At 51.4% G+C, this 16,462-nt stretch overlaps 1 protein-coding gene across 3 annotated transcripts; it reads left to right on the plus strand.

The window, feature by feature from the left end:
* The first annotated feature begins 258 nt into the window (after window positions 1-258).
* On the plus strand, window positions 259-15,762 carry ephb4b (eph receptor B4b). Of its 3 annotated transcripts, XM_084548062.1 has the most exons (21): window positions 259-468; window positions 974-1,044; window positions 1,120-1,262; window positions 2,307-2,670; window positions 2,816-2,978; window positions 5,693-5,848; window positions 6,289-6,434; window positions 6,979-7,183; window positions 7,347-7,474; window positions 7,587-7,752; window positions 7,846-7,942; window positions 8,407-8,465; window positions 8,549-8,662; window positions 10,927-11,174; window positions 12,869-13,015; window positions 13,394-13,462; window positions 13,557-13,606; window positions 13,681-13,780; window positions 13,944-14,137; window positions 14,243-14,401; window positions 14,481-15,761. In XM_084548062.1, exons 2-21 carry the CDS (start codon window positions 982-984, stop codon window positions 14,584-14,586), a joined length of 2,877 nt encoding a protein of 958 aa, XP_084404188.1. In that variant the 5' UTR covers window positions 259-468; window positions 974-981; the 3' UTR covers window positions 14,587-15,761. The 3 variants fall into 3 exon arrangements, with proteins under 3 accessions (XP_084404188.1, XP_084404186.1, XP_084404187.1); XM_084548060.1 differs by lacking the exon at window positions 259-468 and having other exon boundaries at window positions 839-1,044; window positions 14,481-15,762; XM_084548061.1 differs by lacking the exon at window positions 259-468 and having other exon boundaries at window positions 839-1,044; window positions 8,410-8,465; window positions 14,481-15,762.
* The last annotated feature ends 700 nt before the right edge of the window (window positions 15,763-16,462 follow it).

The following is a 16,462-nucleotide window of genomic DNA, read 5'->3' on the forward strand; positions in this document are numbered from 1 at the left end:
AGAGGAGGAGGAGGAGAGTAAAGGGTGAGCCAGAGGAGTGTTAGAAGGAGCAGAAGAAGAAGAGGCTGATCAGGTTTCCCAGCATGAGACCACACACACTCAGACACACGCTTGTGTAAACATCCCGCCAGCGTTGTCATGGTAACTTCCGTGTCGTCGCCGTCATGCTGTCTTATCACTGATGCTCTGTTTACAGTGTGTGTGCTCACGTCTTGCTGTGTTTGTGAGGACGCACACACACACACACACACACACACACACACGTTCCTCCTCCGGGCGCCATGTCGGTTTGCCGTTGTCATGGTAACGCCCCGTTCTCCGCGATCACGTGACACGGGTCTAGACTCTAGAGTCTGCTGAGGAATGAGGCGTCTCCGCGGCAACCGTCACGTCTCAGCGTTTGATTCTGGAGCCGTCGAACGTTTCAGATCAAAACCTGAGAAAGAGGAAGACCGGCCACATCATTAGGTACACCGGTCAAAACATTAGCTACTGATAACTGAAGTGACGCGTTCCTAATATTTTGACATAGTGGACTAGAAACAATTTGGAAGATTTTAAACATGTTCTTGAGGAGAACTCTGGGATTTTTAACGAGGTTGCAGATTTAGGAGGTTCTGGAGGATCTTTAGAAGGTTCTGGAGGATCTTTATAAGGTTCTGGAGGATCTTTAGAAGGTTCTGGAGGATCTTTAGAAGGTTCTGGAGGATCTTTATGAGGTTCTGGAGGATCTTTATGAGGTTTTGGAGGACCATTAGAAGGTTCTGGAGGATCTTTAGGAGGTTCTGGAGGACCTTTAGAAGGTTCTGGAGGACCTTTAGGAGGTTTTGGAGGACCTTTAGGAGGTTTTGGAGGATCTTTAGAAGGTTCTGGAGGACCTTTAGGAGGTTCTGGATGATCTTTAGAAGGTTCTTTGTTAGACACTCTTGGGGCTCTGCAGCTGTCTCACTGTCCCTCCCTGTCTGTCTCTCAGAGGTGCTGATGAACACCAAGCTGGAGACGTCCGACCTCCGATGGACCAACTATCCTGCTGAGGACCCTCAGGTGCGTTGCTGCCAGAGTTTGTGGTTCTCTGGGTTCTCATCAGAGTTATTTATTGATCATGTGTCTCTGTCTTAGTGGGAGGAGCTTAGCGGACGGGACGATGAGCTGAACAGCGTGAGGACCTTTCAGATCTGCACCCCTGACAGTCCGTCCTCCCATTGGCTGAGGACGCGCTGGATCCGTCGGCGGGCGGCAACCACGCTCTATGTGGAGATCCGGTTGGTTGATTAATTAATTAGATGATTGGTTGGATGATGGTTGGATGATGGTTGGATGATGGTTGGATGCTCTAACCACTGGTGTTTGGATGCTGGTTGGATGATGGTTGATGGTTGGATGACGGTTGGATGATGGTTGGATGTATGGTTGGATGCTATAACCACTGGTGGTTGGATGATGGTTGATGGTTGGATGATGGTTGGATTATGGTTGGATGCTCTAACCACTGGTGGTTGGATGCTGGTTGGATGCTATAACCACTGGTGGTTGGATGGTTGGATGATGGTTGGATGCTCTAACTAGTGATGGTTGGATGATGGTTGGATGCTCTAACCACTGGTGGTTGGATGGTTGGATGATGGTTGGATGATGGTTGGATGCTATAACCACTGGTGGTTGGATGGTTGGATGATGGTAGGATGCTCTAACTAGTGATGGTTGGATGATGGTTGGATGCTCTAACCACTGGTGGTTGGATGGTTGGATGATGGTTGGATGATGGTTGGATGCTATAACCACTGGTGGTTGGATGATGGTTGGATGCTCTAACCACTGGTGTTTGGATGCTGGTTGGATGATGGTTGATGGTTGGATGACGGTTGGATGATGGTTGGATGTATGGTTGGATGCTATAACCACTGGTGGTTGGATGATGGTTGATGGTTGGATGATGGTTGGATTATGGTTGGATGCTCTAACCACTGGTGGTTGGATGGTGGTTGGATGGTTGGATGATGGTTGGATGGTTGGATGATGGTTGGATGATGGTTGGATGCTCTAACTAGTGATGGTTGGATGATGGTTGGATGCTCTAACCACTGGTGGTTGGATGGTTGGATGATGGTTGGATGCTCTAACTAGTGATGGTTGGATGATGGTTGGATGCTCTAACCACTGGTGGTTGGATGGTTGGATGATGGTTGGATGCTCTAACCACTGGTGGTTGGATGGATGATGGTTGGATGCTCTAACTAGTGATGGTTGGATGATGGTTGGATGATGGTTGGATGATGGTTGGATGCTCTAACCACTGGTGGTTGCAGCTTCACCATGACGGAGTGCTCCGGCCTGAACCAGCGCCACTGTAAGGAGACCTTCAACCTGTACTACTACCAGTCAGACAGCGATGAGGCCACGCCCACTCACCCGGCCTGGATGGAGAACCCGTACACCAAGGTGGCCACGGTCGCCGCTGACCACCTGCTGCGGAGCGGCGGCGAGCGGCGCTCCAACGTCAAGGTGCTGCGCCTGGAGGGGGTGCGGGGGGCGGGGCTCTACCTGGCCTTCCAGAGCCAGGGCACCTGCATGGCGCTGCTCTCTCTGCGCGTCTTCTACAGGAAGTGCCCGCCCCTCCGCCGTGCCTTCGCCTCCTTCCCCGAAACCGTCCCCCACTCTCTGGTGGAGCAGGTAACCACGGCAACGTACCAACGGCAGTACCCAGCATGCACCATGATAAAAGCATTCTCATTTAAGATGTATAGTTAACAAAATAAAAGCTTCATCTGTGAGTTAAAACAAAGGCTTTTATTTTGAAACTGTGTGTGTGCTGCAGGCTCAAGGTGTGTGTGTGGAGAACGCCGTGACGCCACCTGGCGAACACTCCCGACCTCCCAGCATGCTCTGCGGCGAGGACGGACAGTGGGTGGGACAGCCGACGTCCAGCTGCGCCTGTCGCCCCGGTTACGAGGCCGGCGAGTCCGACGTCCGCTGTCGAGGTGAGGCGCTGCGCGGCCTACAAAATAAAAGCATGTTAGATGTGTAAACTCCTCCAAAGTAAAAGCGTGGTCGTGTTTGTTAAACGTCTTCGTGGTCAGCGTTGACGGAGACGGAGACATCTCTGGACAACAAACCGTCCTTCAGCGTGTCCCAGTGATCCAGGCGTCCTTTCAAAATAAAGTTGAGCTGTTAAACTCAGAGACCAAACAGCTGAGGGTGTCTCCGTCCGTCTCGCCCATCGTCTCTGAGCCTGTCTCTGCTGCCTGTCCAGGCTTCCTGTTATTCTGTGCTGGGTCAGAGGTCAGCTGACTGCAACCAGGAAGTGCTGCTACAGCCTCTGCTTCTGGTCAACCCCCCCCCCACCACTCAAAATCAGAGGGAGGAGGAGGGAAAGGTCAAAGGTCACCTTCTGCCACTGTGTGTGTGTGTGTGTGGTGTATGTGTGTGTGTGTGTGTGTGTGTGTGTGTGTATGTGTGCTTGGCAGGGGACGCCGGTGATGACATCATGGCAGCACTTTCCACATCCTGTTGAAGCCAAGGTCACTTCCTGTGGCTCATTGTCTCCACAAGGCTGCACTCCTCCCTCCTCCCTCCTCCCCTTCTCCCCTTCTCCCCTCTCTCCTCCTCCCTCCTCCCTCCTCCCTCCTCTCATCCTCCCTCCTCCCTCCCTCCTCCCTCCCTCTCTCCTCCTCCTCCCTCCTCCCTCCTCCCTCCCTCCTCCCCTCCTCCCTCCTCTCTCCTCCTCCTCCTCCTCCTCCCTCCCTCCCTCCTCCCTCCTCCCTCCTCTCTCCTCCTCCTCCTCCTCCTCCTCCTCCTCCCTCCCTCCTCCCCTTCTCCCCTCTCTCCTCCTCCCTCCTCCCTCCTCTCCTCCTCCCTCCTCCCTCCCTCCTCCCTCCCTCTCTCCTCCTCCTCCCTCCTCCCTCCTCCCTCCCTCCTCCCCTCCTCCCTCCTCTCTCCTCCTCCTCCTCCTCCTCCCTCCCTCCCTCCCTCCTCCTCCCTCCCCTCCCTCCTCCCTCTCTCCTCCTCCTCCCCTCTCTCCCTCTCTCCTCCTCCTCCTCCTCCTCCTCCCTCCCTCCTCCTGCTGCTTCAAGCTTGGTTCCACGTTCCATGGTGACCTCTGGTCCAGGTCTCTCTGGTCCATGTCTCTCTGGTCCAGGTCTCACTGGTCCAGGTCTCTCTGGTCCAGGAAATAGTCTCCATGGTGACCACTGGTCCAGGTCTCTCTGGTCCAGGAAATAGTCTCCATGGTGACCTCTGGTCCAGGTCTCTCTGGTCCAGGAAATAGTCTCCATGGTGACCACTGGTCCAGGTCTCTCTGGTCCAGGAAGTAGTCTCCATGGTGACCTCTGGTCCAGGTCTCTCTGGTCCAGGAAATAGTCTCCATGGTGACCACTGGTCCTGGTCTCTGGTCCAGGTCTCTCTGGTCCTGGTCTCTGGTCCAGGTCTCTCTGGTCCAGGTCTCTCTGGTCCAGGAAGTGGTCTCCATGGTGACCTCTGGTTCATGTCTCTCTGGTCCAGGAAGCATTCTCCATGGTGACCTCTGGTCCATGTCTCTCTGGTCCAGGTCTCTCTGGTCTAGGTCTCTCTGGTCCATGTCTCTCTGGTCCAGGTCTCTCTGGTCCATGTCTCTCTGGTCCAGGTCTCTCTGGTCCAGGTCTCTCTGGTCCAGGAAATAGTCTCTATGGTGACCACTGGTCCAGGTCTCTCTGGTCCAGGTCTCTCTGGTCCAGGAAATAGTCTCTATGGTGACCACTGGTCCATGTCTCTCTGGTCTAGGTCTCTCTGGTCCAGGTCTCTCTGGTCCAGGAAATAGTCTCTATGGTGACCACTGGTCCATGTCTCTCTGGTCTAGGTCTCTCTGGTCCAGGTCTCTCTGATCCAGGTCTCTCTGGTCCAGGTCTCTCTGGTCCAGGAAATAGTCTCTATGGTGACCACTGGTCCAGGTCTCTCTGGTCCAGGTCTCTCTGGTCCAGGAAATAGTCTCTATGGTGACCACTGGTCCATATCTCTCTGGTCCAGGTCTCTCTGGTCTAGGTCTCTCTTGTCCAGGTCTCTCTGGTCTAGGTCTCTCTGATCCAGGTCTCTCTGGTCTAGGTCTCTCTGATCCAGTTCTCTGGTCCAGGTCTCTCTGATCCAGGTCTCTCTGATCCAGGTCTCTCTGGTCCAGGTCTCTCTGGTCTAGGTCTCTCTCTGGTCCAGGTCTCTCTGGTCCAGGTCTCTCTCTGGTCCAGGTCTCTCTGGTCCATGGATCATTGTGTTCAGCTCTAAGTAAACCTGGTTCTTCTCCAGACCAGATCCCTTGAGTCAGAAAGTCTAAACTAACATCTGAATGTTGTTCCAGAGTCGTGTCCATGCTCCTTTAGACAGAAAAGATTTTAACTGACTGATGGAGACTTCTTCTTCCTCTTCTTCTTCTTCTTCTTCTTCTTCTTCTTCTTCTTCTTCTTCTTCTTCTTCCTCCTCTTCTTCTTCTTCTTCTTCTATGAATCTAATAACCGCTGGTTTCACAGATTAAAGGACCAAATCAACTTTTATTAAAGGAGACAATGAACGTATTTTATTTTGTTCTGATGTTTTCATGTCATCAACTAGGAAGTAGTCGGGACTATTTTCAGAGGCGGATGCATCAGTGTTGGCTTCAGTCTGAATCATTGTAATTTTACTGTCAGACGCTAATGCTAATGCTAATGCTAATGCTAACCTTTCTCTGCAGCCTGTCCGTCAGGTCAGTTCAAGGCGGGCTCTGGACCAGGTGGGTGTAGCACCTGTCCAACCAGGAGTAACACTCTGATCCCAGGCTCCGCCTACTGCCCCTGTCACCCTGGTTACCATCGAGCTGACTCTGACCCGCCCCACGCCGCCTGCACCCGTAAGACCCACCACTCACCATCTGTTTGCCCCACTTTGCTTCATATAGATCCAGTCTACATAAGTCTTTAGATCTCATCTTAATTAATTCATTTGTCTTTTCTCTTTTTACTTTAATATTTTTTTTATCTTGTGGTTTCTCTTTTCCCTTCTCGTCATCTTTCTACTCCTTCCTGCTATGGGTCAAACACTAAAGCAGTGAGTCCTACATTTCCCATGATGCAGTGGGCCGTGTGTCTTTAAACAGACTGAAGTAAACTGATCATGGTGTGAAGTTCTCCTCCCTTTAAGAACCTGGCCCCGCCCCTTTAAATGCATCGCCCGGGGCAACACCAATTAGGCCAAATGAATGGGCTCATTAGTCGTGTGTGTGTGAAGAATGAAAACATTCTGTTTGATGCTGACTCAGTGACCTCTGACCTCTGACCTCTGACCCTTCAGGGCCCCCGTCAGCCCCCCGCTCACCTGTGAGTCAGGTGAATGACACCACCGTTACCCTGGAGTGGAGCGAGCCGCTGGACCGAGGAGGACGAGGAGATCTGACCTACAGAGTCCTCTGCTCCAACTGTGGGCCCGCCGCCGCCAAGGTACGCCACCGAGTCCAGGTGGACAGGTAGACAGGTGGACAGGTAGACCAGGAAGACAGATAGACCAGGTAGGATAGGTAGACCAGGAAGACAGGTAGCCAAGAAGACAGATAGACCAGGTGGGACAGGTACATCAGGTAGACCAGGAAGACAGGTAGACCAATAGATCAGGTAAACAGGAAGACCAGGAAGACAGGAAGACAGATAGACCAGGTAGGATAGGTAGACCAGGAAGACAGGTAGACCAGGTATACAAGAAGACCAGGTAGACAGGAAGACAGGAAGACAGATAGACCATGTAGACAGGAAGACAGGAAGACAGGAAGACCAGGTAGGACAGGTAGACAGGAAGACAGGTAGACCAGGTAGGGCAGGTAGACAGGAAGACAGGTAGACCAGGTAGGGCAGGAAGACAGGTAGACCAATAGATCAGGTAGTACAGGTAAACAGAAAGACAGGTTAACCAGGTTAACCAGGGAGATCAGGTAAACATCATAAGTCCGTCCTCCTCCCTCTGACCCCGCCCCTCCCGTCTCCTCCTCAGGGATTGGTTGGTTCCTGTTCTCCGTGTGATGATGGCGTCCTGTACCGGCCGGCCCAGCGTGGTCTGACTCAGCGCCGTGTCGTCGTCTGGGGACTCCGCCCACAAACCAAGTACATGTTCACCATCCAATCACTGAACGGTGTCTCTGCTCTCAGCCAATCAGAGCCGGCCTCCGACCGGGTCAACGTCACAACCAGCAGAGATGGTAACAGATTACCCAGAATGCCTTTCAGCCAGTTTATAGACATGTGTTAAAGCCAAACTAAAACTGTAGGCTCCGCCCCACATCACTAGCCCCTCCCCCTGTGTCCTGATTGGAGTAATTTGATTGGTTCGTGTGGTTTGACAGCAGTCTGTGGTCTCTGTAGTTCCTCCTCCAGTTTCAGGTCTGAGGAGGACGGGGGCCTCAGAGACCAGTCTGTCCTTAGAGTGGAACGTCCCGGTTCTGCAGAACCAACACCAGGTCCTGGACTACCAGCTCCGCTACTGTCCCAAGGTACTCACTCCTCGTCCGTCTGTCTCTGTGAGGACGTCCTATCGTGTCAGAGACGTCCTCTCAGGTCAGAGACGTCCGCTGGGTGTTGACGTGTCTCTTGTGTCCTGGTCAGGACGGGGAGGAGGCGTGTCAGTGGCAGTACGTGTCCAGCAGGTCTTCTTCGTTGGTGCTGTCGGGGCTGCAGCGGGGCGTGCGGTACCAGGTCCAAGTCCGAGCTCGGTCCCAGGCCGTGTCCGGTTCGTTCAGCGCGCCGAGCGTCTTCAACACGCTGCCGGACGGTACGAGTCCAGACGAGTCCTCCTCGAGTCCTCCTCGAGTCCAGACGAGTCCTCCTGGTGTCCCTTAGACTCACTGTCTGTCTGTCCCTGCAGGGGTGGGACACTCCCAGCTGGTGCTGACCGTGGTCCTGGTCTCCGTAGCGACGCTGCTGCTCATCGCCGTGACGATAGTGTCTGTGTACTGCTACCGGTGAGAGGGGACAGGGGACAGGGTGGGACATGTCGACTACATAAAGACAGAGGAACTCGACACTGTGAGAGAGATGGAGAGATAAGAGGTGTCAAGAAAACTAAACGTCTGTCTCTGTCTCTCTGTCTCTGTCTCTGTCTCTGTCTCTCTGTCTACGTCTCTCTCTGTCTCTCTGTCTACGTCTCTGTCTCTGTCTCTCTGTCTACGTCTCTGTCTCTGTCCTTCTGTCTCTCTGTCTCTCTGTCTCTCTGTCTACGTCTCTGTCTCTCTGTCTCTCTGTCTACGTCTCTGTCTCTGTCTCTCTGTCTTTCTGTCTCTCTGTCTACGTCTCTGTCTCTCTGTCTATGTCTCTGTCTCTGTCCTTCTGTCTCTCTGTCTCTCTGTCTCTGTCTCTGTCCTTCTGTCTCTCTGTCTCTCTGTCTCTCTGTCTACGTCTCTGTCTCTGTCCTGTCTCTGTCCATCAGCAGGAGAAGGAGGGATTCAGAGATGAATGATAAGAGTGGACACTACCAGTTAGGACACAGTGAGTTTCAGATCGACCAATGAGACGACATGTTTTGATTGATGATGATGATGATGATGATGATGTTGTCGTTGTCGTCATAGCGATGAAGGTGTACATCGATCCGTTTACCTATGAAGACCCCAACGAGGCGGTGAGAGAGTTCGCTAAAGAGATCGACGCCTCCTTCGTTAAGATAGAGGAAGTGATTGGAGCAGGTAACAACACCTGTCTACCTGTCTGTCTGTCTACCTGTCTACCTGTCTGTCTACCTGTCCACCTGTCTGTCTACCTGTCCACCTGTCTACCTGTCTACCTGTCTGTCTACCTGTCTGTCTGTCTACCTGTCTGTCTGTCTGTGTACCTGTCTGTCTGTCTGTCTGTCTGTGTACCTGTCTGTCTACCTGTCTGTCTACCTGTCTACCTGTCTCTACCTGTCTGTCTACCTGTCTACCTGTCTGTCTGTCTACCTGTCTGTCTGTCTACCTGTCTACCTGTCTACCTGTCTGTCTGTCTACCTGTCTACTTGTCTACCTGTCTGTCCACCTGTCTGTCTGTCTACCTGTCTACCTGTCTGTCTGTCTACCTGCCTACCTGTCTGTCTACCTGTCTGTCTACCTTGTCTGTCTGTCTTTCTGTCTACCTGTCTGTCTACCTGTCTACTGTCTGTCTACCTGTCTGTCTACCTGTCTACTGTCTGTCTACCTGTTTGTCCACCTGTCTACTGTTTGTCCACCTGTCTACCTGTCTGTCTACCTGTCTGTCCACCTGTCTGTCCACCTGTCTGTCTACCTGTCTGTCTACTTGTCCAACTGTCTGTCTGTGGAACCATTGAAAGAACTTTCCAGGGAACTGAGACATTTTCATGCTTTTATTTTGTAGCTGAGATGTTTTCAGGCTTTTATTTTGTAGCTGAGACATTTTCAGGCCTTTATTTTGAAAGTCCAGTTTCCTGTGATAAAATCGACAGTCCTTGTTCATGAAGAGAAGCTGTTGAGCTAAGAGCTAATGATCAGTGACATGATGCAGCCCTGCTGTGATTGGCTGTTCTCTGGTGATGGTCTCTTTAAGCCCCGCCCCCTTCATAACAGGAAGTAAAGGACACATTTTCAACGCTAATCTGATAAAGGACAGGTGAAGTGGTCTGTGTCTGGCCTGGAGTGGTGTGTTTCCTGTGGAGCTCTATACTACATCTGTTGTCGTGGTCTCATCAGACTGCCCAGTCTTCATGGAATCCTGCAGTTATCCACTCCTACCTGAATGAACAATTCTCCAACCTGCCTATGATTCCTCTTACATTTTCAAACTGTCATGTAACATCATCAGTTTGTATCATCAGATTCCACATGTACACTTTAGTCAGATATGTGTATCTATGACAGATGTATGTTTATCTTGCTGTTCTCTTCTCTTCTCTCTTTGCTGTTCTCTTCTCTCTTTCTTCTGTCTGTACCCGGCTGGCCTTAGGCAGATGGTTCCTCCATATGAGCTGGGTTCTGCTCGAGGTTTCTTCCTGTTAAAAGGGAGTTTTTCCTGCCACCGTTGCCTTCAGGCTGCTCTGGGGGTTTCAGGCCGGGTTTTTGTAAAGCGTCTTGAGACGATTTGTATTGTTATTGACGCTATATAAATAAAACTGAATTGAATTAAAGCAGCCCTTAACATAGCAGCTCACCTGGACAGGTGTAGATGATGTGTGTATTGTAGATCAGACCCCTGCCAACCCTCCTGGTACACCTGGCCAGGCCACACCCCCTCTCCTCTGATCCAGGTGAGCTGGACAGGTGTATGTTTTTAATGTGATGACATCATGGGTCTGTCTGTCTGTCTACCTGTCTGCGTGCCAGGTGAGTTAGGACAGGTGTGTTTTTGATGTGATGACATCATGGGTCTGTCTGTCTGTGTGCCAGGTGAGTTAGGACAGGTGTGTTTTTAATGTGATGACATCATGGGTCTGTCTGTCTGCGTGTCAGGTGAGTTAGGACAGGTGTGTGTTTTTAATGTGATGACATCATGGGTCTGTCTGTGTGTGTGCCAGGTGAGTTAGGACAGGTGTGTTTTTAATGTGATGACATCATGGGTCTGTCTGTCTGCGTGTCAGGTGAGTTAGGACAGGTGTGTGTTTTTAATGTGATGACATCATGGGTCTGTCTGTGTGTGTGCCAGGTGAGTTAGGACAGGTGTGTTTTTAATGTGATGACATCATGGGTCTGTCTGTCTGCGTGTCAGGTGAGTTAGGACAGGTGTGTTTTTAATGTGATGACATCATGGGTCTGTCTGTCTGCGTGCCAGGTGAGTTAGGACAGGTGTGTTTTTAATGTGATGACATCATGGGTCTGTCTGTCTGCGTGTCAGGTGAGTTAGGACAGGTGTGTGTTTTTAATGTGATGACATCATGGGTCTGTCTGTGTGTGTGCCAGGTGAGTTAGGACAGGTGTGTGTTTTTAATGTGATGACATCATGGGTCTGTCTGTCTGTGTGCCAGGTGAGTTTGGAGAGGTGTGTCGTGGTCGTCTGAGGATGCCCGGCAGGAAGGAGAACTACGTGGCCATCAAGACGCTGAAGGGCGGCTACACGGAGAAGCAGAGGCGGGACTTCCTGTCGGAGGCGTCCATCATGGGTCAGTTCCAGCACCCCAACATCATCCACCTGGAGGGCGTCATCACCACTTCCTGTCCCGTCATGATCCTCACCGAGTTCATGGAGAACGGAGCGCTAGACAGCTTCCTGAGGGTGAGACGGGTCCAGACACTGCTCACCTGTCTGCCTGCTCACCTGACTGACTGCTCACCTGACTGACTGCTCACCTGACTGACTGCTCACCTAACTGACTGAATAGGCGCGTTCGACTTGATGCAGATCTGTCTGAGTCTGACTTGACGTGATGCATGCTGGGATGAACGCAATGCATGCTGGGATGGACGCAATGCATGCTGGTTAGAAATCCTGTCCGACTTGAGTCAGACGGGGAGGGACTTACCACTACGTCACCATGTCACATGACCTTAAAATATCGCGGGAGTCTTCGCCTGCAGACAGATCTTGCAGTTGCTCTCCACGAACTGCACGACCGGAAATGACGCCCTCATGACGTCAGATCAAAGACGTGATTGGGCAGTTTGGGAGGAATCTCCTCATGACGATTTTGACGTTTCTCGCTTCGTTATGTTGGAATATGCGAAAATGAACAGAAATGGAAGGGATACCTTCTTATATGTGATTTCTGCAACAATGGTAGGCTGGCCTACTGAAAACGTTGTACATCTGACTGCAGTTCAATGCAGAGTTCATTTCTTCCATTAAACAGTAAAAAGGCATTTTTAACATGTTGGTAACAGTAGAATAAGCGAGATAATGGACTTCACTCCATTAGACTATAAAATAAAAAATAAATACAGCCTGGGCTATTGGCTCAGCTGTCAGCACGCTCGCCTCCCGATCCGAGGTGCTGCTGGTTCGAGTCCGGGCGTGTGCAGAGCTCAACACAACGCAGGTTACATTCTAAGGCTTCGCGGTGGGCCGTTTTACCATCTAGAACGCGTGCATTCAATTTGTAGAAGTGTCGTCCATTATCCTTTACGTATATCGTAGTACTGCTTCTTCAGTATCATCCTAAATTGGTTTAGTGGGTAACGCGTCAGTCTGGCGATCGGCCGTCCGTAGTTCGAATCTTGTTAACGGTTAGTAGATTTTTGGGGTTCTTCTTCACACCTGTCTGTCTAAAAATGAAAACAAATGGCATTTAATCTCCATCTCAATATCTTTCTGTGAATTCGTTTCATGGTTGAGTTACAGGTGCTAAACGACTTTGGGTGTAAAAGTAAATATTCAAATAAGTAGCCTAATCAGCAGTTCATTTTCGCCAAGATTGGAGACCAAAGCACTATGCTACTTAATCCTTATTCAGTAGATTTGCTGCTATTCACAATCCTTTGCATACAGCATGCTTGTTGTAACACGGGTATAAATTCCGGTAACTCCAAAGCTTCTATTTCGTCGGCAACAACGAATGCAAACACCGCGAGATCCGCCATTGTTTACACGAAGTTGACCGTGTCCGACTTGTCTGCAGCCGTTTTATGCTCCACCCCTACAGTCGGCGTAAGATCACGCTGACGTAAGCAAGTCAGACTCAGACAAGTCGAACGCGCCTATTACCTGACTGACTGCTCACCTGTCTGACTGCTCACCTGTTGACTGATTACCTGACCGGCTGCTCACCTGTCTTACTGATTACCTGTCTGACTGATTACCTGATTGACTGCTCACCTCTCTGACTGCTCACCTGCCTGACTGCTCACCTGCCTGACTGCTCACCTGTCTGACTGATTACCTGTCTGATTGATTACCTGTCTGACTGCTTACCTGTCTGACTGCTCACCTGCCTGACTGCTCACCTGTCTGACTGATTACCTGTCTGCCTGCAGATGAATGACGGACAGTTCACCACCATCCAGCTGGTGGGGATGTTGCGAGGTATAGCAGCAGGTATGAAGTATCTGTCAGACATGAGCTTCGTCCACAGAGACCTGGCAGCTCGTAACATCCTGGTCAACTCCAACCTGGTCTGTAAGGTGAGACACCCACCTGTCTGCCTGCTCACCTGTCTGTCTGCTCACATGTCTGCCTGTTTACCTGTCTGCCCGCTCACCTGTCTGCCCGTTCACCTGTCTGCCTGCTCACCTGTCTGCCTTCTCACCTGTCTGCCTGCTCACCTGTCTGCCTGTTCACCTGTCTGCCTGCTCACCTGTCTGCCTGCTCACCTGTCTGCCTTCTCACCTGTCTGCCTGCTCACCTGTCTGCCTTCTCACCTGTCTGCCTTCTCACCTGTCTGCCTGCTCACCTGTCTGTCTGCTCACCTGTCTGCCTGTTCACCTGTCTGCCTGCTCACCTGTCTGCCTGCTCACCTGTCTGTCTGTTGGACCTAACCGTGGAGCCTTCGTGTTTTCCAGGTGTCAGATTTTGGTCTCAGCAGGTTTCTGACTGAGAACTCGTCGGACCCGACGTACACCAGCTCTCTGGTGAGTACGCTGGACTAAGCTAACATGCTAACATGCTAACAGTGCTTTTATTTTGAAAAGCCGAGGCTTCCTCTGACTGACTGTGATTTCTCAGGGCGGGAAGATCCCCATCAGGTGGACAGCTCCAGAGGCCATTGCTTACAGGTGAGTGTCAGGTGGTCGTAGGTGAGGACCATCAGACTGATCTGTTCATTCATTGGTGGACTGTCCCTCAACAGGAAGTTCACGTCAGCCAGCGACGCCTGGAGCTACGGCATCGTCATGTGGGAAGTGATGTCATACGGAGAGCGGCCATATTGGGATATGAGCAACCAGGACGTAAGGATGCACACCTGTCTCACCTGTCTCACCTGTCTCTGTCTCACTGGTCTCACCTGTCTTACCTGTATTACCTGTCTCTGTCTCACCTGTCTCACTTGTCTCACCTGTCTCACCTGTCCCACCTGTCTCACTGGTCTCACCTGTCTCACCTGTCTGTCAGGTGATAAACGCCATCGAGCAGGACTACCGGCTGCCCCCCCCGCCCGAGTGCCCCTCCCCCCTGCATGCGCTCATGTTGGACTGCTGGCAGAAGGAACGAGCCAATCGGCCGAGGTTCTGTGACGTGGTAGCGGCGCTTGATAGGTTGATCCGAAACCCCGCCTCCTTGAAGGTGACGCACCCGGAAGGAGCGAGGTGAGACATCTGTCTGTCTCTCTGTCCTGCCTGTCTCTCAGTCCCGTCTCTCTTTCCTGTCTCTCCGTCCTAACTGCCTGTCTCTCTGTCCTGCCTGTCTCTCAGTCCGTCCCAGCCTCTGTTGGACCAGCGCGTCCCCCCTCGTCTCTCGTCCTGTGGCTCGGTGTCTGAGTGGCTGGGGGCGATAAAGATGGAGCGCTACGAGCAGAGCTTCCTCCAGGCGGGCTTCACCAGCCTGGACATCGTGTCTCAGCTCAACACAGAGTAAGACCTGTCTCACTTCCTGCCAGTCCACGCTCAGGGAAACGCTGCCTCACCCTCACTCTCTCCTCTGTTTCCATAGCGACCTGCTCAGAGTGGGCGTGACCCTCGCTGGCCACCAGAAGAAAATCCTCTCCTCCATCCAGACGCTCAGGATACACAAAGCCCCGCCCACTCTGCTCTACTGACCAATCACAGGCTGTCACAAACCTCAAAGACTCCGCCCCCTGTGACACAGGTGAATCTGTGAGCGGACGCCTCCTGCTGTTTGACTCACTCCGCCCACCGTCGTGTTCTGACCAATCAGAAACGAGCACGGTGAAGGACATCAGCTGACTCGATACCAAAAACCACACCGGCCAATCACTGCTCAGGAAACACTAAGCTCCTCCTCCCCTCACCTGACTGTTGGCAGGACACAGGAGGAGGCTTCTGATTGGATGAGCTGTGCCTTACTGCTCTAACTAAGCCCCGCCCACTGCACGGAAGCTCAGCAGGGATTGGTTCCTGTGATTCTACTGAGGACTCTGAACCTCTTGGATCCTTCGGTCCGGATCAGAACATTTGAACCAGGACCTAGCGATCAGAATCCAGATCCAGGTCCAGGTCCAGGTCCAGGTCCAGATCCAGGTCGTCAGGGCGACAGGAAGACTCTTCTATCTGAGCAGCAGATCAAAGTTTTATACGTTTTCATTTTATTTTAAATCAGGGACCAAAGATGAAAGTCGTCATGAAACCAAACCTCCTCCATCACTGAGAACCTGAGAACCTGAGAACCACATCATCGTACGTCTGACTCTATCAGGAACTAATCCAGTTTTTATTTTATTCTATTTTTATCAAACCGCTAGCGAGCCAATGACGGCTCTACAGCCGGCCGGACTGTTGCATGATGGGAGTTCCTCTCTGTTCTCTGTCAGTTTGTATCTTCATGTCTGGTTGACGGGAGCTGTTAATAATGTGATACCTGTCAGCCAATCACAATAAAGAACAAGAAAGAGCCAACCAATCAGGCGTCAGCTGTCCGTTACCTCCCTACTGACCTCCTGAAGGAGCTGCTTCCTCTCAGGGTTTGTTCAGATTCATCACAGGTTGACCTCCAGGTTGACCTCTGACCTCCAGGTTGACCTCCAGGTTGACCTTTGACCTCCAGGTTGACCTCCAGGTTGACCTCTGGGGGAGAAACAGGAAGTAGAGGTGGAGCAGGTTCCTGAGCTCCAGTTAAACGTGTCTAGTTCTCTACATGTGGAGGGAACCGGATTAAATCTCTGAATCCAGACTGGTCCTGTGATCCACTGAAGGTTTGTTCAGTCTGAGGCTGGTTCCACTCATGGTTCCACTCATGTTCCACTCATGGTTCCCCTCATGGTTCCACTCATGGTTCCACTCATGGTTCCACTCATGGCTCCACTGATGGTTCCACTCTGGTTCCACTCATGGTTCCCCTCATGGTTCCACTGATGGCTCCACTGATGGCTCCACTCATGGTTCCACTCATGGTTCCACTGATGGCTCCACTCCAGTTCCACTCTGGTTTCACTCATGGCTCCACTCATGGTTCCACTCATGGTTCCACTCATGGTTGCCCTCATGGTTCCACTCATGGTCCCACTGATGGCTCCACTCATGTTCCACTCATGGTCCCACTGATGGTTCCCCTCATGGTTCCACTTCCTCCAGGTCCAGGGGTTATGATTTGTTCCAGTGGCGATGTCCTGAACGTCTGGTCCGATCAGAACCAGAGCGTTTCTATCGTACTCGTCTACGTCACAGTGACTGAGATCAGACAAAGAGAACCCAACCAAGCACGTAGAACATAGATATGAGACTAAAATGAGCCAATATTACATATCAGAGCCTGTGCTGTGACCTCCATGTGCAGCATTAACATCTTTATTAATCTAAAGTGGGACAGCAGCAGCGTTCAGACGCTAACAGGACCTCTGTGGAGGTTTTTGTTGCTTTAAATAATAAATAATTTGTCTCTTTTGACAAAATAAATTATATAAAAATCTTCTCTCATGTCAAAGTGAAAACAGTTTTTTACGAACTAATGTAAATTAA

This window comes from Chelon labrosus, assembly GCF_963514085.1.
Source record: "Chelon labrosus genome assembly, chromosome: 1".
NCBI lineage: Eukaryota > Metazoa > Chordata > Actinopteri > Mugiliformes > Mugilidae > Chelon > Chelon labrosus.